The 21639-nt window shown below is 43.4% G+C and overlaps 3 protein-coding genes and 1 long non-coding RNA gene across 5 annotated transcripts; 2 read left to right on the top strand and 2 right to left on the bottom strand.

The window, feature by feature from the left end:
• Positions 1-99: 99 nt before the first annotated feature.
• LOC4324304 (vacuolar fusion protein MON1 homolog) lies at positions 100-5359 on the top strand. 2 transcript variants are annotated; one of them, XM_015785552.2, is made up of 15 exons: positions 100-544; positions 668-747; positions 885-956; positions 1096-1135; positions 1263-1364; positions 1487-1608; positions 1687-1819; positions 2319-2410; positions 2486-2567; positions 3282-3346; positions 3461-3748; positions 3846-3937; positions 4825-4889; positions 5044-5135; positions 5234-5359. In XM_015785552.2, exons 1-15 carry the CDS (start codon positions 170-172, stop codon positions 5268-5270), a joined length of 1737 nt encoding a protein of 578 aa, XP_015641038.2. In that variant the 5' UTR covers positions 100-169; the 3' UTR covers positions 5271-5359. The 2 variants fall into 2 exon arrangements, with proteins under 2 accessions (XP_015641038.2, XP_015641045.2); XM_015785559.2 differs by having other exon boundaries at positions 5044-5150.
• A 3049-nt stretch (positions 5360-8408) lies between these two features.
• LOC4324303 (probable aquaporin TIP1-2) lies at positions 8409-9883 on the top strand. Its single transcript, NM_001406109.1, has 2 exons — positions 8409-8613; positions 8695-9883. Exons 1-2 carry the CDS (start codon positions 8481-8483, stop codon positions 9318-9320), a joined length of 759 nt encoding a protein of 252 aa, NP_001393038.1. The 5' UTR covers positions 8409-8480; the 3' UTR covers positions 9321-9883.
• Positions 9884-11856: 1973 nt separating this feature from the next.
• On the bottom strand, positions 11857-12918 carry LOC107275406 (agamous-like MADS-box protein AGL29). The gene has a single exon (XM_015784989.3). It carries the CDS (start codon positions 12847-12849, stop codon positions 12223-12225), a length of 627 nt encoding a protein of 208 aa, XP_015640475.1. The 5' UTR covers positions 12850-12918; the 3' UTR covers positions 11857-12222.
• Positions 12919-17779: 4861 nt separating this feature from the next.
• Positions 17780-18750, bottom strand: LOC107281162 (uncharacterized). Its single transcript, XR_010741571.1, has 3 exons — positions 18338-18750; positions 18154-18206; positions 17780-18042 (listed from the first exon to the last, which is right to left on the bottom strand). It is a non-coding gene; the product is annotated as an uncharacterized lncRNA (long non-coding RNA).
• Between the last annotated feature and the right edge of the window lie 2889 nt (positions 18751-21639).

Below are 21639 nucleotides of genomic sequence, written 5' to 3'. Positions count from 1 at the left end.
CAAAGGGAGCCAACAACCGGTCTCGTTCCATCGAATCCGACCGACGGAGGCGACCCAACCCAGCAAAGACACGATCGAATCGAATAGAGTACATTCTCTACAGGGGAGGGGAGCGAGCGAGCAAGGAAGAAGAAGAAGAGGCATCGGCATCGCGTCGGGAAGGCCCCCCATGGATATGGATCCTCCCACCAATAACCCTAGCCCCCCTGGTCCCCCCGACTCCCCGCCGCCGGAGAAGAGGCTCGCCTCCCTCTCCCTCCGCACCTCTCACCTCCCTCCCGACTTCGAGATCCACGACGACTACGACGACGACGACGACGAGGGCTACCTCACTGCCGTCTCCAGGGTAGGGAGCATCAGCACCTCCGCCTCCGCCTGGAAGGACGACCTCGAAGACGCCGACGTGGCTCCACCCAGCCCCAGCAGCAGCGGCTACGCCGCCGAGAGGGGCACCAGCCTCGCCTCCAGCGCCGCCGCCAACGACGATCCCCAACCCCAACCCGACGACGACGATTGGCCCCGCGACAAGAAGCATCTCCACGAGGTTTTCCATATCATATGCCTCCTCCCTCCAATCTCCATGGATCACCACTCCGCACTAACTACATCCTCTAATCTGGACTAACTACTACTCCTGTACTGTACCATTATTCCCTTCTTTTTCCAGGACGATACTTCTGCTTCATGGCGCAAACGGAAAAAGCACTTCTTCATCTTGAGCAATTCTGGCAAGCCAATTTATTCTAGGTATTTTCTTTTCTTTTATAAAAAGAAGAACAACCACTTATGCACAAAACAAACGACCCTTTGCCACCCTCACTTAATGCATTCTCTTTCCCCTTCAATTTTTCCACCACTTGTGCAAAAAACAAACCAATTCTTAGGTATGGAGATGAGCATAAGCTTGCTGGGTTTTCCGCCACGTTGCAAGCAATCATTTCTTTCGTTGAGAACAGGTGTGTAATGATACCCAATGATCACATTTCTTCTATTCTTTTCTCTTCTCTTGTGGCCTAACCTTATCTGTTTGTCTGTCTGTCTTCTTCAATTGGTGCTTTCTTTTCGGCAATGACCTATTGTTTTCATTCATTCCAGTGGTGACCATATCAAATTTGTAAGGGCTGCCAAACATCAGGTGATGTGGGCTTCCTGTCCAAAACTTGTATACTTTTATGCCGCATTCGAAGATAAATCCAAGCATAATTAACATGGACTTCTTATTTCCAAATCTTTCTAACTCCTACCTATTCTCCATCTTTCAGATAGTTTTCCTTGTCAAGGGTCCAATATACTTAGTTTGTATAAGTTGCACTGAAGAGTCATATGAAGGATTGAGGGGACAACTAGAGCTCATGTATGGTCAGGTGCTTCCCCTGCTGCATTCATCCTAACACAATTAATTTCTGTGGGCTTTTGGTTGTGATTACACAAACTTACTTTCTAAAGTTCTCATCCAGATTTCTCTATCTGAAAATTTAATTTGTAGATGCTGCTGATTTTGACCAAGTCTGTCAACAGATGCTTTGAGAAGAACCCTAAATTTGATATGGCACCATTGCTAGGTGGCACAGATGCAGTTTTCCTATCACTTATACATGCATTCAGCTGGTCAGTTTTGTTTTTTCCTTTGCCTGAAATATTTTACACTCTAGTTGCCCAACTAAATCTCACCAAACCATTCTGCAGGAATCCTGCTACATTTCTTCATGCGTACACATGCCTTCCCCTCGCCCAATCCACAAGGCAGGCGGCTAGTGCAGTTTTACAAGACATTGCTGATTCAGGAGTTTTGTTTGCACTGTTGATGTGTGAGCACAAGGTTTGTCCATTTTCACGCCAGGGAAAACTTTTACTGGGATATTAAATTATGTGACTTTTTGGGCATAAATGAAGTATTTAAGTTTAGTGTGCTGAATTTCTGAGCACAATTTAGGTACCACATGTCCACATTCATCTATTAGAGATGCGTATATACTATATACAATGGTATCTCTCGTCATTTTTATTGGTTAACCAAACCTGACATGTCTTCACCTTATGTCCTTAACTATGCTGAATTTACAATTCTGTTAAGGTCTTTATGAGGCGTCATTCGTTTTGTCGCCGTCCCACGCTTCAGCCAACAATTATCTGTAGTTCTTTGCCCTATAATTTTACAAAAGGATCTGTATGTCTCGCTCTTTGTTCTGTCTATCTAGGTTTGTTATGTGCTGCTAGCATCCCATCCTGAGGCAGGCTAAGATAGGGCCTGTCCTCGATCTTTCTCTTCAATCCTACTTGTTCGTGTTTCTGGGATTTCATTCTTTGTTATTTTTCAGGTTATTAGTCTAGTGGGAGCACAAAAGGCAACTTTGCATCCTGATGATATTTTTCTACTTTCAAATTTCATATTGTCCTCTGAATCTTTTAGGTAATCATCACGACACACACTCTGAAATGGTAATCTTTACTTTGAGACGTTCTTACTACATTTTCTTTAATGCAGGACTTCGGAGTCTTTTTCACCCATATGCCTTCCAAGATACAATTCTATGGCTTTCTTATATGCTTATGTTCATTTTTTTGATGTGAGTCAAATATATCATCTGAATATGTATGCTTTTTAATCTGTGTCGAAATAACTTATAAGTACAATAAATAGTGCTAATGTATTGAGGTGTGATATCTCAGTTTGATCTGTCCTCATATTAGACTAAATTTCCTCACTATTGAATCTTTACTGTTGGTTAGGTTAATTAAGCTTTGAACTAAAAGAAAAGCAAAGTCTTGCCCTCAGCAGATCATACTATAATGCCTTTTATCTCCCTTGCTGAACTTTAGCTTAGTTGGCCTCTTTGTCTATTGTCCATTTTCCTCTCTACAGACAACAATTTATATTTTACGAAGCATGGTCTACATAGTCAACAATCGCAGTAACACTTCGAAAAACCTTGAGCTTGAAATATGCATGTTGAAAACTGAGGATCAATGGAAATGAGGGTGATGCATAATGACAGTGTTGGTAGAGAGGAATGTAGAGAAGACAAATATAAAAGAAAACAGTGTTGAGGGGCAAAATCGGAGTAAGAATCCAGGTCCTGTAAAAAATACTAAGCACCTAGCATGCTGGGACTCCTTTTCTTTTTCCTATAGGGGAATTCAACTTTTGGACAAAACATATGAATGAATAGAATTGGCGAGTGCAGGGCCATGCTTCTAATCATTCATTATATAATTTGTATCATATTTGAGGGGGAAACTATATTGTAGCTTCTTAAGTAATCTTATTTAATTCATGGCAGGAAAATACATACTTGACACTTCTTACTGCAAGATCAGACGCCTTTTATGATCTGAAAGATTCCAGGTGAGCTATACAATCAAGTGACCACGTCTCTTAAAAATATCATGATGCCTGAGCATGTCCTGTCTTAAGTGTATATGGAATTAATTTCCTTTCCCTTTTATGAACATTGTGTAGGTCCCGCATTCAGAATGTTCTCTTGAAGGCAAATGTCCTTGTGGAAGTCCAAAGGTCTCTGCGTGAGAGCGCACTGCGCATTGAAGATCTCCCTGCTGATCCATCTTCTCAATCTGTATCACCACCTCCACAGTTCTCTCAAGATCTGCACTTTCAGTTATTATCTTCTGAAATGGCAATTGGTGGACCAGCTGGACTTTGGCATTTTATATATAAAAGCATTTACCTTGATCAATATGTATCATCTGAGTTCCCCTTAATCATAAGCAATCCAAAGCAACAGAAAAGGTATTGTATTTTGATTTATTTATTAAATACAATTCACTGTTTGTTTTTCATACGTATGATATTTTCTATAAAATTAATATTCAACTGATATGCGCAGATTGTACAAAGCTTATCAAAAATTGTATGCTTCCATGCATGATAAAGCAACTGGTCCACATAAAACCCAATTCAGAAGAGATGAAGATTATGGTGAGTTACCCAGCAATTTAATTACCCTTGTTTGAAGAGATATCATTGACAGATACAGCATTTCAGTTAAGTTTGTTAACCAGACGGTGGTGTTTGTTGCACATTTGTGAGTAGAATCTGTATAGTTTTATACCACATAAAAGATGAAATGTGCAATCCATTATTAGTCAATTCTGATGCTCAATTATTTTTATAATGCATACGAGTTATAATAGCCACTGATAAGATACCTGTGGGGATTCAGGTTTCTGCTCATCAAATTGTTTTCATGAAAAAGAGAAGTAGACAATCTACGAAGAATGATAAAGATAGATGTTATTATACGGTGATAAGTTGTCATTGGATCCATTTTAGTTCTATGGTAATTTTGTTGGGTTTTCCAGCATGAGCCATTTGTGTTGATGCATGTGTCCTGCAAACAAACTGACCTAGAAGTTATAAGATTTTAGCTTGATTTTTGCTTTGCACGTTGCATTTTGTGACGTAGAGGGCCCATTTGTCAGTCTTCCATGTAGAATTGCAATACAAAATTATATTTATTAAGTTTTGATTCCAGTTGCTTTGAATCTGTGACCCATAAAGGTTCTGTAAAGTCTCACGAACATGACCTATAGCCCTTGTATAACTGGAATGTCAGCTTCTGTTAGCATTACTAAACAAAACATAGGTGTGAAATCCTTCTTGAAATAATTTTAAATCTGGGGAGTATACAATGATAAGGGATGTAATTGCTTTTCTCTTCTGTAAGATTTGGTTATGAACGTTTGCAAGCCCATGCATATGTCATCATGGTGTTCTTGGGTTTACTAGAATTACTGAGTAATGATATTCTCCGTGTGCTTTATAGGAAGACAGTTTGTTAAAGTTATAATTTTTTTTTGTTGCAGTTCTGTTCTGCTGGATAACCCAGGATTTTGAGTTGTACGCCGCTTTTAATCCACTGGCTGACAAGGTTTGTACCTGTCACAATCAGTTTATGTATGCTCACTTGTGTTTTGTTTGTTGTGGTAAATGCTGTGGTAGTCTAGGCACCAGGGGAATGGATTAAGGTACCATATTCTTGGTTGTATAGCAACTCAATAATTTTGAGCATACTTATTTTGCAGAGTCAAGCAATCAAGGTATGCAATAGAGTATGCCAATGGATCAGGGACCTGGAAAACGAAATTTTCGTATACGGAGAAAGCACCCTTTCCTGGTGATATATTGTCTTGTATGTAAATTCCTGTACGTTTATTTTCTTTCTTTATTGGAAGTTTTGATGATTTATTTATGTGCTTATATATACCGACACAGGCAGTACCATCACTGTTGGGGAGATATGAGGGATTAGGTTTGTATAACATTTTCACTAAAGTCATGATTTTATTTGCTACCCAGGGTATTTCATGTCAATTTTAATTGGTTCCTGTTTGTTGTCAATGCCATTTCGTTTCTTTCACTCTATGTATGTTCTTCGTGTAATCTAATCCGTTAGTACCTTTTAGAGTTAGTAATTTCCATCGGGATCCATACTCGTTACTGTTAAACTACGGGGACTTTTCTCCGGGCCAAAATGAGGGGATATTATTTAGGAACTTGATGTGAAATATATTCTTGTATATTAGAGGAGATTTTTTTTGGTTAATTATTCTTTGGTGATGCGTCAACAGGGTTTACATTACCATCGGTAACCGCGTGGTTACCGCGGTTACGGCCTTAACCACGGGGGTACGGTAATAGAAAAACCACGGTAACCTCCTTAAATTTAAATAAATTTAAAAAATAATTTAAATTTTTGATAAATTTTGTACGGTTTCGTACAGTTTTTTATGGTTACTGCGCAGTAACCGTGCTTACCGCCGGGGCGCCCGGCGGTAACCTGGCCTTTGGGAAACCTGTGCGTCAACCACTTTTTCGAAGTTTATGCCATGTTTTAAACGCTGAGAATGTGCGAGAGAGAGACGGGTAATAGGATCTTTCTGGAGCAGTCGAGTGGAGTCGATTCCAGAAGCATCCGCTAGCTCTGCTGGATTTTTTATTTTACAACTCCAAGTGTGGATCGATCTGGTCCTGGAATACGCACCGCAAGTGTCTGTACTAGCAGACACAAAGTGTAAACGTCCTGGAATACGCTTGTTTCTCTTTGACATTTTTCCGATTTATTGCTGGTATTTTTATCTGTGTAGAGAAATGCGTCTATTAATGCACATTTGCTAGCTGACAGATTCTACTAAAAAGATTCCAAACTGCTGTGCAACATATACTGGCTGCCTGGTAGTAGTGTATTCCAACCTCATCTGATCATCACAAGATTCTGAATGACGATGATGGTCATGTCCTACTCTATGGAGTGGAGTGGAGTAGTATACCATTGATTGATGCTTGATTGATTGGTTTGGTGAGTCTTCTTTCCGTCCCAAAATATAAGGGATTTTGGATGGATGTTGGATGGATGTGATGCATCATATTACTCTGAATCCGCTCAAAATCCCTTATATATTATAGGGCGGAGGGAGTATTTTGCTTCCCATTTTTGGATATGTCACATTTGATACTTCCTCTGTCCCAAATCCCATATAAATCAATACAAAACTAAGAAGACTAGAATATCCTCACTTTATCAACTCACAATACAATGATTTTCTACTTTACCTACTCTCAATACATTGATTTTCTAATTTCACTAACTTGATGCAATGATTACTCAAAAACTAAATGAACTTATTTTAGGACAAACGGGATGGGTTAAAAATAAATTTATACATCTCTTCGATAATAAGAACCTAGAATCGAATGAGATATTTTCTAGCCTCTTTAGATTTGTGGTACTAGAAAATGTTTCATCCGATCCTGATTCTTGTATTATGTGATGAGGAAGTATTTCGGTACGAAGAGAGTATTAGCTTATTTTAGGATGAAGGGATAGTATTTTGGGACAAACATAAGAAACTGAAAATGAACTTATTTTGAAACAAAAGATGTACTCCCTCCATTTATTTTTGATAGGTATATTTTTAAATCTGGAAAATTTATTTTTGATAGGCATATTTTAATCCAACAATTTATCATCTTAATTACTTTCTCGGATTTAATGCGTGACTTCATTCTTCCATACAAGATTGGCTACATGGACATCGAGAAATGTAAATATTAATGAATCACTTATTTACGAGAAATAACCCGTAGTATGTTTAAATAAATGACAAGTAGAATTACTTATCTTTTATTTGTGTGCTAATATAAAATATAACTATAAAAATAGATAGAGGGAGTACTACATGACCCTGCAAATTCCATGGATGAGCTCTCACAACCACAACACGAGCCTCCATTTCATTATTATAGCCAGACGGTCAGATAAATTATTGAATCCAGAGAGAGCATGCAGCCACGTCACGGTCGGCGCCTCAGAAGCGACCCTGGCCAACCGTTTGTCCTCGTGGCGCGTCCCTACTGGCCAGGAGGCCCGGCCTATCAGCAAGGACAACGGCTGGGCGGCACACATCGCCTTCTTCCTTTGTTTCTACTCCCTCCCCTCCTCTCACTCATCGTTTTCTATAATGGACGATTCCTTTCTAAAAGAAAAAAAAATACTTCAGTTATTATTTATTTTACAGGTTGGTACTCTCCTATATTAGTCCAAACAATTTCTCTAGCTCCGTATGAATGCATTTCTTTTCTAAAATTTCTGAGCATCTTTTGCTTAGTACAGTATATTATAAGGGAGTGGTTATACATTATTTGATATATTTTACAGAAAACTTTTAAATGTAAATATAGTAAAAATAACTATATTCCAATTACAACATATAGAGCAATTTATATGTAGTTCGTATGTTATTGAATTAACTCGAGTGTGGCCTGGTGGCTAAGAGCGAATGCATCCGCTCACGACGATGAGGGTTTAAATCCTAGCTTCAGGTACCTGCTTGTTTTTCGTAGTCAAGTTTCCCTTCCTTTTCATAAGGAAAATTGCTTTTGAGATCTTTTATTTTCGGACGATGTATCATGGATTTACTTCATGTGAACTCTGTCTTTAATCTATAATATTATATTGAGTTTTCAAAAAAAAAAGAGGTACCTGCTTAGTGGTTTTTTTTTCTCACATGGCACAAATCTCAAGACGACCCAACGGATGAGAAAAAAAATGCAATGTTATATATAACGATACTCTCAGCCAGGTTCTGGAAGAAGTTTTGTTTGGACGTTTTTTTATTCCTTCTGGATAGGCATCTAGTCTCAGAAAATCTCTGAAATACAAATAAAAAAAATCATAGAACACGTCCTTATCCATGGAACTGTCTGCAACTTTTGTTATTGATGACAAAAATAGGCGCGCAAAGGGCGGTGAAGAAACTAATTAATAAAATGAAATATGGATGCCTTATGCATGGCTTTGGCTTGGTTTGGTTTGGTTTGAAGAGGTCATATATGAATCACTCACTCTCCCTCCTTCCCTATATATAGTAGTACAAAGATGGGAGAGAGTGTGGAGGGGAGCAATATAATAGCCGCGCTTAGCGTAACTAGACGAACGTACTAGCAGAAGAAGAAGAAGAAAATGCCGGTGAGCCGGATCGCGGTGGGCGCCCCCGGCGAGCTGTCCCACCCGGACACGGCCAAGGCCGCCGTCGCCGAGTTCATCTCTATGCTCATCTTCGTCTTCGCCGGATCGGGATCCGGCATGGCCTTCAGTAAGCAAGCATTGAATCCAAGTAATTCATCCGTTTAATTATGAGTAATTAATATGATGATGGATCGATAATGGTACGTAGGCAAGCTGACGGACGGCGGCGGCACGACGCCGTCGGGGCTGATCGCCGCCTCCCTGGCGCACGCGCTGGCCCTGTTCGTGGCGGTGGCGGTGGGAGCCAACATCTCCGGCGGGCACGTGAACCCGGCGGTGACATTCGGCGCGTTCGTGGGGGGGAACATCAGCCTGGTGAAGGCGGTGGTGTACTGGGTGGCGCAGCTGCTGGGGTCGGTGGTGGCGTGCCTGCTGCTCAAGATCGCGACGGGCGGCGCCGCCGTGGGTGCCTTCTCGCTGTCGGCGGGCGTGGGCGCCTGGAACGCGGTGGTGTTCGAGATCGTCATGACCTTCGGCCTCGTCTACACCGTGTACGCCACCGCGGTGGATCCCAAGAAGGGCGACCTCGGTGTCATCGCCCCCATCGCCATCGGCTTCATCGTCGGCGCCAACATCCTCGCCGGCGGCGCCTTCGACGGCGCCTCCATGAACCCCGCCGTCTCCTTCGGCCCCGCCGTCGTCACCGGAGTCTGGGACAACCACTGGGTCTACTGGCTCGGCCCCTTCGTCGGCGCCGCCATCGCCGCGCTCATCTACGACATCATCTTCATCGGCCAGCGCCCGCACGACCAGCTGCCCACCGCCGACTACTGATCATATCATATCATATCGTCTGCTCCCAGTCTCAATAATCGAATTCGTCCCCCGTCTCGATCCATATATAGCTAGAATATTAATTACTCCATGCAGCTGCTACCTGTGTCGTCTTCCACCCCCAATCAATTACTACTCTCTTCTTCTGTACAAACAAATTACGTAAATCTCCTTTAATTCCAAAATCTGTGCTGTGCTGTCAACCAAGCCAACCATGCATTGCAGCTGTAACGTCGTCCATCCATCGGTTGTCTCATCTGCAATATAATGTCAACACATCCCATGCATCCTAATCCAAAGCTCTCTTCACTGTCGTTCTTCACGTCCTTGTTTGAGTTGGTGGAAAGATATATACATACATGCTGCGTTTGCACCATCACTTCATGATTGAAACGAGTTTATGCGCTCCGATCCATTTGCTTCCTCCAAATGAGGACCTAAATAAATCCCATCTATCTATTATTTATATATTATTAAGGGATGTACGTAGAAAATGAACCATCATGTTCTCAATAATGGTTGTAACTTATTTGAAGCAAAGGCCGAAATGAATTCAATTATCTAAAAATCACTAGTTCTGCCATCTGGGTTGCCAACTACGGATAATTATTGGGTTAACTTGATTCGTGGGTGGAGATAGAGGCAAGCTGATTTGAATCATCTGTCTTTAACATCTCCACTAGAAAGAGTAGAGATCAGAAAGAAGCCTTTCACTTCTAGAAAGAGGGTGCTAGGATGCAAAATCAACCGAACACATGAATGTGGATAATAGAGGCAAAGATATTGGGAGTTATCTCTAACTCTCTCTTCGGCCCTGTTTCCGAGGGAATCGCCTCCTTATTTGGTATAGACGAGCTAACGATACCTAGTTATTTGCTAGTTACGTAGAGTTATGTTAAAGTTATATAGAGAAGCTGCTACTTTAATTGGTGGATCCCACTTTTCTTAGTTATGTACTGGTTTGAAATCGAACAAAAAAAAAGATCATAACAGGGATTACTTCTTGACCCTAGTCATGCACTGGTAGGATATATTTGTGGTAGCAACGATCAAATTTCTATCATGTATTGACAATCTTGTTTCAGCATGACACCATACGTATTGCAAATCACTTCATTGCTAATCCAGAGTGTGTGGCCTTCTACATAGAGATATGCATCAATAATTGTTATAGAGGTCCATTAGAAATGTTGGACAAGGGGCTAACACACAACCGGCACCAGAGGCGGATCTATCTATTAGTTAGGGTGGGCCGATGGACCCAGCTACGACCCGTGTCACCCTAGACACCCCCCCCCGGAAAAAAACCCTCCTACCCTCTTATCGTACCATCAAAATTAGGTATAACAAGGTGCGAACGTCCAACAGATTAGTCTGTCTCTTCACAACACACGCACGCTGTAAACAATGATCGAGATAGTTATACGATTGAACTATAAATATGATATATGTTGTGTTCAACTACTCTTATCGAGTGAACATTTCCGTTCTCTGCCCCATCTATATTTTAAAGCTGCGTCCTCCTGGCACACATCATCATGCATGCATAACGAGGAGGGTAGCAGTGTATTTAGTTAGGATTAGCTAGAGACATGGCAATGGGAAGAAAGGCCTCATCCTCTTGAACCCTGGCACAATGGGAGCACGGAGATAGGAGAGGTAGCACACAGATGGAAGACATAATTTGATAAGAGATTAGGGGAACGTTTGGATGCTAGGCTAGCTACTTCCACTCCTTGCCATGCTAGGCTGTGCATTTGGGTAACTGCTTAGAAACCTTGCTTTGCTTGGGAAACTAGCACGCCCGGCCTAGTTGAAAATCCTTGCCCCTCTCCTTTGTCGACAAGCTATCGAACTAGCAACTTTGCTTTGGTGGGCTATGGCTTGGTGAGCTAACCTAGCTGAGCAAGGGCTATAGAGATGAGTGGATTCTAAACTCTCGAGGGGATGTCCCCTCGTTATTTGCATGTCATCCAAATAGTTATAAAAAAATTAAAAAAAATTAACAAGATAGGTTAGTATATGATAAATCATTCGACAAACATGCAAGTTGTTCCAAACGTATCCTAGATGTCGGGCTCTAGCTAATTTACTTTGCCATTTTAGATTAATAGCTTCCTTTTCTAGCTAGCTAGAAACAGTCTTGCCATATATAGAAATAGCGCGTAGGGTGTAAAAAGGACTCTAATCTTATTTTTCGTAATGTTCGTTCTAGTTTCGTGGAACAACTTTCTATTTCACGAAGAGAAAAACGAGAAGAAACCATCGGAGACCTAGTGGTAAGGCCATGATCCGCAGGGGGATCACTCATTCTTCTACTAGGGATAGGTGCACGAACGACAACTCACAAACGCCATACATTTATTCCACCGCCTATATATACCTACGTACTGAACATATATATGTGGGCTAGCAGGGCGTATATCCCAGAGTCACGCAGAGAGAAAAATATATTAACAATAACAATAACAATAACAACAAGAAGACATGTATCATGTAGCTAATGCATATATTTTTAGTAATAAAAAGGGTGATATTACATCCGCGTGGCTGCAGCTAATACATTGGAGGTGAACTACTAATCTGTCATTTGCAGTGGCGCATATAAGTTTGCGCGTGCTTGCTAAGGACGATACATACTGCAGCAGAAGACATAATAACATGCAGGGATACAAATCTCCAATCTCCATGGAATCGAATGAATGTGTGATGGAAACAAAAAAAGCTAGCTAGCGATCGATCGACCGGGATACAACGATGAGGCCGGGTATGATATGCATGCATGCAGCAACTAATTAATAATAGATGAGATGAAATGATCAAAGAAGAAGAGGAGGCTAGCTCTAGCAGATTATATTGCGGAGATGGATGAATGGAGATAGATAGATAGATATTATTCAGATCAGTAGTGTGGCATGTGGAAGAAGCCGAAGCCGGCGGTGGTGGTGGTGGGCGGCCTGCGGCCAATGAGGAGCGCGTCGCGCAGCATCTGGTCGGCGCGCGCGGAGACGGCAGCCTGCACAGCCATGAGGCCCGTCCCGAAAGCCATGAGCTCCTCCGGCGACATGCGGCGCACATCGGCGTCCATGGGCAGCCACCTCCCCGCCGCGCGCTCCATCTCTATCTTCTCGTCCGCCCTCTCCCGCCGCGCCTTGTGCGCCTCCACCATCGCGCGCAGCTCGCCGTACTGCCTGTTGAGCTCCCCGACCATCCCACCACCACCATTATTATTCGCTCCTCGCCGCACCCGCGCCGCCGCTCCCGACGACGAGTCCGGCAGGAATCGCTCCAGGAGGCACTCCACGGAGGGGTGGCCGAAGGAGTAGGCCTTGCCGGCGGGGGAGAAGACGACGGCGGCCACGTCGGCGCTGCACAGAATGGACAGCTCGCTGGCCTTCTTGAAGAAGCCGGCACGGCGCTTGGAGAAGCACACCTGACGTGCCTCCTCGCTCTCGATGCGCCGGATCTCGATCTTCTGCCGCCCCAAGCTCGGCCTCCTCCGCGACGGCGCCGCCACCTGCATCGCCATATCTATCTAATCACACAACCAACTTCGATCTTCACAACTACGACTAGCTATAGCGCAGGTGTCCTCTCCATCGATCTGTGGTTCATATGTCTATATATACAGCTCCAGCCTCCAGGCTCCATCATATCGATCGCGTGAGTTGTCACTAGCTTTAATTTGGGTGTGGAGGAGGGATATGATATGATGCATATCTCTAAAATTATTACAGAATTAACTCGCTACTAGTGTTTGCAAGCTTGCTAATATGGGGTGTGGGTTAATTAACAATAATGTCTGTCATGCTGGTAAATAATGCACGCTATATATGTATGAGCATGCATCCTGGGAAGGGTTTTACGACTAGCTAGCTATTTACTCTCATGCTAGCTAGTCGCGCATCAATATATTCATCATCTTCCAATTTTGTACGTTTATGTACACACACATATATATTGTTTTGCAGCTAGCTACCTAGCTATGTCCATTCTTTTCTGCTGACTGCGCATATATATATTGAGTAAGTATTTTTATATATTAGGATCTTGTATACAAATATTATTGCTAGACGTCTGCTCTAAGGTCGATCGATCGTATACATTTCTCGGTACATGCATGCTGTATACTTTAGTTATCACTCAGTACTTCGCGAGGTGTTCGTTGCTGTGCACATATATACACATCCAGATTGACGTGCATTACCGGTTATTTTTATTTATATCTAACTAGCATGATGGCCCGCGCAGATTGCGCGGCTAGCATCATTATATTTTCTCTCATATAATAGCATATATGTTTTCTCATTATATTATTAAAATATATTACAATGACAACGTAATTTTAAATTTTGCAATAACTTTTCAAAACTACTAATGTGTAATAACTACTCTAGTCTGCTCTTCTAATATTTTTTATTTTTTAATTCTGAATTTCAGCTATTTCTAAATTGTATTTCTATATGGACTCTGCTTTTTCTTTTTCTCTGATTAATGTGATAATTTCTAGGCCATGAGAGCGAACGTGGAGGCTCCTTTTTATTCCGAATTTTAGTTGGTTTTAAATTCCAATATGAACTCTATACTCTACTTCTAATATTCCTTATTTTTTAATTCCAAATTTCTATTTTTTTTCTTAATTGTATTTCTATATGGACTCTATACTCTACTTCTAATATTTCTTATTTTTAATTCCGAATTTCGGTTATTTCCTAATTGTATTTCTATATGGACTCTAGTCTCCTCTTCTAGTATTCCTTATTTTTTAATTCCGAATTTCAACTATTTCTAAATTGTATTTCTATATGGACTCTAGTCTCCTCTTCTAATATTCCTTATTTTTTAATTCTGAATTTCAACTATTTCTAAATTGTATTTCTATATGGACTCTAGTCTTCTCTTCTAATATTCCTTATTTTATAATTCCGAATTTTAGCTATTTCTAAATTGTATTTCTATATGGACTATAGTCTCCTCTTTTAATATTCCTTATTTTTTTAATTCTAAATTTTAGCTATTTCTAAATTGTATTTTAATATGGACTCTGCCTTTTCTTTTTCTCCGATTAATGTGAGAATTTCTAGGTCATGAGAACGAACGTGGAGGCTCCTTTTTTTTTTTCTGAATTTTAGTTAGTTTTAAATTCCTATATGGACTCTATACTCTATTTCTAATATTTCTTATTTTTTAATTCCGAATTTCTATTTTTTTTCTTAATTGTATTTCTATATGGACTTTATACTCTACTTCTAATATTCCTTATTTTTAATTCATTTCTATTATTTCCTAATTGTATTTCTATATGGACTCTATACTCCTCTTCTAATATTCCTTATTTTTAATTTTTAATTCTGAATTTATATTATTTCCTAATTATATTTCTATATGGACTCTATACTCCTCTTCTAATATTCCTTATTTTTTAATTCTGAATTTCAACTATTTCTAAAGTGTATTTCTATATGGACTCTAGTCTCCTCTTCTAATATTCCTTATTTTTTAATTCTGAATTTCAACTATTTCTAAGTTGTATTTCTAAATGGACTCTGTTTTTTCTTTTTCTCCGATTAATGTGAGAATTTCTAGACCATGAGAGCGAACGTGGAGGCTCCTTTTTCTATTCCTTTAATTATATAATAGATTTATCTAGTACCTATCTATCGCCAGCGATCGTACACTACACAGATATATAACAGGTTTAATTAATTAAGGGCCAGTGGAGCGCTGTTAATTGCTTGAACACACACATATTTCTCTACCTAGCTAGCTAGCTCGAGGGCCAGCCATTCCTCCTCGTGTCAAAATTAATCATGCAAATTAAACTGGCCAAGCTGTATAAAAGTTGAATATCAGAGTGCACATTTAATTTGACAGCATTTAGAAATTAATACAATTAATAAAACAATGTGCTGTCCTGGCCCGTAGAAGTGCTAGCTAGCTAAAGATAAGTTGCTGATGTGGAGGAGAGAGAAAAGTACGTATCATCTCTTCGATCATCAAGGAAAATTTTTGATGAAACTCAACAACCAGCTCAATGACCAAAATTTTTGGGCACAAGCCAGGGGAAAACTGACCGTACTAGTCACGTCTATGACCTAGCGGTGGTCAAGCTAGCTAGGACGATAGATTTAGTGGGGCTGAGATATGATCGATCGATCAGGTGCTGTAGAAGAGAGGTTGAGATGAGGAGAGGTGCATCTATTGATCAGTTAAAGTAGAGCAACGTACTACGCATTCTATGTACACACGACACGACTTCATGAAGCCCTCCGATCAATCCTACGGTTAATAAATCTCCAAGCCTGCATTTTCCAAACAACCGCCCACCTTCAATAGTACTTGACTTCTGCAAAACAGCCGCCCTCTTCTAGTCTTCCTCGACCGATCCATCTCGCCAATAAACGAAAGACAAAGCCGTGGAGGTAGAATCTCGTGCCACGGCTTCAAAATTCCTGAATGAAATTTCGATTCTATCGGATTCCCCCCTCCCCCCGATACGATAATATTTCGGCTAAAATTTTGAAAATTTTTCATTATTTTATGAATTTGACAATATTTTGTTTAAATTTGATCAAATTTTGTTCAAAAATTCAAATAATTTCAGACCAAAATTTTGGTATATCGCACCCCCGATACAAATGCCGAAAATGAAATATTAAACCCTAGTGACAGCTAGCTTGCAAAGGTAGCGGCGACAACACGTCAGCGCAGACAGCGATCTGGGCCGATAGCAAGCCTATAGAGGCGGTGATTTGGAGCCTCGTTTTTAAAGTCTGCCGTTGATATCGTTACTTAAGTTTTTTCGAGGCTCACTACAAGAAACCAGAATTTTCTTGGTAGCCAAAAAGGGTCAAAGATAGCATCAAAACCATCAAGACAATATATTTTGTTGGCCAACCGCCAAGTACGTAATAACCACCAAATGTAGAGGGCAAGGATGGATTTTCTTAACTGCTAACCATGAGGCTAGTATTCGGAGGCAACGACGACAACTCATTGGCGGAGATGGCGATATAGAGATAGAAGTGACACTGTGCCTACGAAGGCTTCCACACTACTCTAGTCTACTGTGCCAGTGCTTATAGGAACACTATCATATATATGAAGAAGATGAGGATGATTTGACGGAAAGAGTAAAAGGGATGCATGAATCGGTTATATAGGTTAACTACTCACTAGCTGTTTTTGCTTTCGATAATTTTGGGCTCTCTAAACAGGACACAGGACGTAAGCAGAACCTTGAGTCACTGACATGTGGGTCCCACTTAGCCCATATGTCATTAACACAGATGATCAGAAAAGCTAATTAATGCGTGAACGTTCGCGGGTAGCGAGATCAGCGAACGAATCCGGATTTCCATTTCTAGGGTCACGCATGATTTTCCTTTTCTGTTCACCCCACGGCCTGCCTGCTCTCACGTGGAAAACGAAAACGCTGGTACACGTGAAATCGTGAACACAAGCACATCTGATGGGCATATGGGCCTTAATGATCTTAATATAAGGTTTTTGCAAATTGTTTTTTAATTCGTTTGAAATTTATATGTGCAAAGTTTATAGGTACAAAATTTATATGCAGAAATTTTCTATGCATAAAGTTTATATCTATAAAATATCTATGTATAAAGTTTCTATGTATAGATTTTTTTTCGCGTATAAATATTCTTTTAGAAAGGGATTGCACACTGTTGCATTGTTTAAATTTGTATGTACAAAATTTACATGAAAAAAATTTACATGTACAAACTTTCTTTGTATATAGTTTACATATGTGAAGTATATAGTCTAGGTATAAATATGTTGGAAAAAGTACACCCAAGGTCCCTCAACTTGTCATCGAGTTACACAATCGTCCCTCAACCATAAAACCAGATATATTACATACCTCAACTTACAAAACCGTTCGCTTTAGGTCCTTGAGTGGTTTTGAACCCGGTTTTATCCAACGTGGCGGCTAACTCAGCGTGGGACCCACATGTCAGGATGCCACGTCATCAACCCTCTCTCTCCCTTTCTCGCTTTTCTCCTTTGGGCAAGCCGGCCGACGGGTGGGGTGGGGAGGAGGTCACCCGGGACGAGGCGGGAGAGGAGGAGAACCGGCGGCGGCGGCGGCAGCTGCGACGGGAGGAGGCCACCACGCCTGGGTCAGGCAGCAAAAGGGCAGAGGAGGGGCGCCTCCTCTCCGCCGGATGTGGCTTGTGGGCGACCTCGACGGCGGCGGGACGTGGACCCGGCTCCAGCGGCAGCGACGCCAGCGGCGTGTAGCGGCTTCACACGGGTGAGGCGACGGCGGGAGCAGAGCAGGAGGCGGCCGGCGGAGAGAAGCAGGACGTCGGGGGAGGGCGTCAGTTAGAGCAGACATGGCTGCTCCAAAACCTCGGCCACCAAGTAAAACAGTATCAGGTTCCTGCCCAGAAGCAGCACCTCGCTCCCACGAAGATGTATGTCGTAAATCGCAATTTATCAAGGGCAGCAGCAATTCGATCTTTGCATGTGTCGATCTGCTCGTAAATTTATCTTGTCATTATTACATGTTCAAATTGACTAAACAAACTGTAACACTTCTTACATAGAGGGGCCAAAAAAGAAATTAGAGGCATGGCATCTTCAAGGGCAGCAGGCAGCCCATCTTCTTCTGTGTCTGGAGGGATAAAAACATCTTTTATAACTGGAATTGGACCTTGTACATCATACTGTCTAAACAGGGAGCCTGGAATCGGAGCTGTTGCACAGAGAAAAAGACAACTGAGGAGCAACATAAATTATACTCGCTCACAATTCGCAGTTCAAGCAACCAATAATTCAGTAAGTTTCAAGCGTTCAAAACAGTAACCTTCTAGTGCTGCCAGAAGCGCACTCTTAATAAGCTCCAGAACTCTTCAGAACCTGAATCCATTCAAACACTACAATATCATTTCTGTAAATAAATCATATAAGCACGAACTGAGGGGACTGTTTGAAGATGCAATGCAACTAAAATTTAATCATCGAATGCTCATCAGCTTCGAGACTCATACCTGCAGATACTATCAAATAACAGCATACAAATTCGAGCTACACGATTTCATTTTCTCTCTCCTTTCTCTAACAGCATACAAGCTCGACAACAACCTCCTCCCTCGCCTAGCCGCGCCCCCAAGTCCCAACCATGATGCCGCCCGCGGGCTGCTCACCCTAAGCCGCCTCGTCGCTAGAAGACCCTAGCCCCGCCACATAGAGGCAAAGCTCGCTCCGTCTTTACTCGCCACCAAATCACATCGGAGCGCAACCGCCTCCACTGGTCTCAATCAGAGCGGCAGTCACGCCGGGCCAATCCGGGAATGCCCGAGCGTCGTCGCCCCTATCGCAAGTGGCCACTCGTCACAGGACTCGCATCGTTGAGCTTCGCTCCGACCGTCCTCCTCCATCCTCCGTCGCCCCTGCGCCAACCGCCGCCACGGCGCCCGCCTCCGCGCCTACCGCCGCGGCGCCTGCTTGCTCCCGGCCTGCCGGCGCCGCGTCGCTCCTTCTCCAGCATCGCCGGCCGGCCGTCGGACCTCCTCTCCACCACCGGACGGCCTGCCCAGAGAGAAGAGTGAGATAGAGATTAGAGAGAGGAAGGGAGAGGGAAGACAGACCTTGCTGACGTGGCAGGGGAGAGAGACCTTGCTGATGTGGCATTCTGACATGTGGGGCCCACGTGGGTCCCACGCTGACTCAGCCTCCACGTCATACAAAACTGGGGTCAAAACCGCCGAGGGACCTAGTTTGTAGTGGTTTTGTAAGTTGGAGGATGCGTTGTATCCGATTTTGCAGTTAGGGGACGATTTTGTAACTCGATGACAAGCTGAGGGACCTTCGGTGTACTTTTTCCTAAATATGTTTTGGGTTGATCAAGACATTCTTGGGCTAAGGCATGGTACAAAGAGAAAAGGCAGGTTAAAGCCCATGGGCTGGCTTGGCTAGCTTGCAGTGTTGCACGCGCGTCAGAAACCAGGTGCGGATGTTGGAACGAGAGGCTGTTGGAACGTTCGCTGACCGCGAATATCCGCATACTAGACGCCCCCTCAGATGATCCCTTTCATGTAAAACATACTCACGAATAGACGGTGTTAAATGTGAATTAGTTCATAGGGAGGACCCACGCATGTCATGCTAGCACTTTCCGTGGCCTAAATATTTCAGGCCTTCAACGTACGGGAGGCCCAATTAACTGGTCACCCATCTATCTCATTGGACGGATGGGCCAGAACTTCGGCGGCCCATAGGCCCATATTCCTTTGTCCACTTACTGGAAATTTGGAGCTGATGAGTAAAACTCAATTTGTCGCTGAGTTCGAAATTCGTCCCTCGAGTGCAAAACGGATACAACGCATCCTTCAACTTACAAAACCGTGTAAACAAGGTCCCTTGGCAGTATTAGAGCAGGTACAATAGCGGGCAATAAGCCAGTTATAAACATATTTTAAAGAGATAAATAAAGAGAGAGAAGAGCAGTGGGCTACAGATCTGTAGCCAGCTGCAGCACGGACTCCAAGACATAATGTGTGTATGATAGGTGGGACCAGATATTATAGTATAGTAAGCAAATATTATATAAATTGGCTATAGATAATTTGGAGCTAGTAGTTGGCTATACTATTGAACTTGCTCTTATGCCCGGTTTTGGCTGACGTGGCGTCTATGTGGCTCCATTAACTAGGTATTCATCTCACGTGGTATTGACGTGGCGCTTACGTGGCAATTCAATCTTAAAAAATAAAAATCATGGGACCCACGTATCAGCTACACACATGTCAGCGGTGGCTGGAGCAGGCCAGCGGAGCTAAGCGGCGGTGGCTGGAGCAGGCCGGGACAGGCGAGGGGCAAGGGGCGACGGCACCGCGGCGCCGAGGGGTGACGGGCGGAGAGAGGGGCGGCGGGCGGAGCAGTGGAGAGTGGCGGCGAGCTCCTGGGAGATGGCGACGGGATGAGGCCGAGAGGACGCCAACGGCGAGGTGGAGCACGCACCTCAAGAAGCGGGTGTTGCCGGAGCAGAAGAAGGGTGGGGGCAAGAGCAAGAAGAAGACGACCTGGACCGACGTGCTCGTCCCGTCCCCCTCGCCGTTGTCGTCCTCCACCGCGCGACGGCCAACTGCTCCAACGGCAACTCAGCCGGGGCGCAGAGCAACACAAGCAAGGAGGAGGAGGCGGACAAGATCGAGATCCCTATGCTCGACCCCTGCAGCTTCTCATCACCGACGCAACCACTGCTGCCGTTACGGCCATGGCGCCGCCTATCAGCACCAGAACTTGGTATTTCCCTGAAGAATCTCGCATATTGTTTGCTGCTGCTGCTACCAGGGCAGCGACGAGCAGTGCCAAGCAAGACGGCAGCGACCGAGTAACCATTACAGTATCAAGATCTACTGCTTGCTCAAGCTAAAATCATCGCATCCAGAAAGAATCAAGAATTAATTGGCCAGAATCAAGAATAATGACGCGGGCTGTCGTCCTCGTGAGCGGCCTCATCTCGGTCATCTTTAGCGCCCAGCGCCGCCCCGCCAGCCCCTGGGCAGCCCACTGCCGCTTGTGGTTCCGGTTGCGCTCCACCTCCCGAAGCGCTTCCTCGTCCTGTTCGCAATCCAAGACCACGAAGGTGCCTGACGGTGACGACGTGTCGCCTGTGCGTGACATTGCTGGTCGCCGATAGGTACACGCCGCTATTCGCCGACGTGCTGTGGTGGGAGGCGTTCTCGGTGGCGGTGGCGGTCGCCGACGTGCCCAGACTGAGGGAGTCGTCGGCGCCGGAGGTGGAGCGCCTCTGCGGCGGCGTGCGGCTGGTGAAGAGAGGGGGAGAGGAAAGAAGGGAGGCGAGGTTGACAGGTGGGGCCCACGTGGGCCCCACCATTTTTATATTTTTTGTGTAGCTGACATGTGGGGCCACTATTTTTATTATTTTTCCGGAATCGAATTGCCACGTAAGTTCCACGTCAAATGCCACGTGGGACAAAGACCAAGTCAAACCGGCCACGTTGGCGCCACGTTAGCCAAAACCGCATTTCAAACCACCGAGGGACCTCGTTTGCACCGATTTTGATAGAGCAGGGACCGGTTGTATCTGGTTTTTGAGTTGAAGGACGAAAATCGGATTCGGTGTAAAGTTAAGGGACCTCGTATGAACTTATTCCGTAAAACTTTGGTGGGATAATGTTGGTTTACTCTCAACCTGTGTTAGGAGGCCTGTTCACCTTGTTACTTCTCCTTTTCAAGGGGGAAAAAAGAACTACAGGCTACACTACTAGTACTACCGAAAACTCAATTCATCCATTATGGGATATCCCCTTATTTTTACATGTCA

The sequence above is a fragment of the Oryza sativa genome, chromosome 1, assembly GCF_034140825.1.
Source record: "Oryza sativa Japonica Group chromosome 1, ASM3414082v1".
In the NCBI taxonomy this organism is placed as follows: domain Eukaryota; kingdom Viridiplantae; phylum Streptophyta; class Magnoliopsida; order Poales; family Poaceae; genus Oryza; species Oryza sativa.
The sequence above is the reverse complement of the archived record's forward strand: the minus strand, read 5'-3'. Positions and strand labels throughout refer to the sequence as shown.

Excerpts from the sequence above, each read along its gene's own strand:
- LOC4324304 (XM_015785552.2), top strand. The coding sequence starts at position 170 with ATGGATATGGATCCTCCCACCAATAACCCTAGCCCCCCTGGTCCCCCC. Across the intron at positions 3,749-3,845 it reads AATCCAAAGCAACAGAAAAG|ATTGTACAAAGCTTATCAAA; the intron begins GTATTGTATTTT and ends TGATATGCGCAG. Across the intron at positions 4,890-5,043 it reads TTAATCCACTGGCTGACAAG|AGTCAAGCAATCAAGGTATG; the intron begins GTTTGTACCTGT and ends CTTATTTTGCAG.
- LOC4324303 (NM_001406109.1), top strand. The coding sequence starts at position 8,481 with ATGCCGGTGAGCCGGATCGCGGTGGGCGCCCCCGGCGAGCTGTCCCAC. Across the intron at positions 8,614-8,694 it reads GGGATCCGGCATGGCCTTCA|GCAAGCTGACGGACGGCGGC; the intron begins GTAAGCAAGCAT and ends AATGGTACGTAG.
- LOC107275406 (XM_015784989.3), bottom strand. The coding sequence starts at position 12,849 with ATGGCGATGCAGGTGGCGGCGCCGTCGCGGAGGAGGCCGAGCTTGGGG.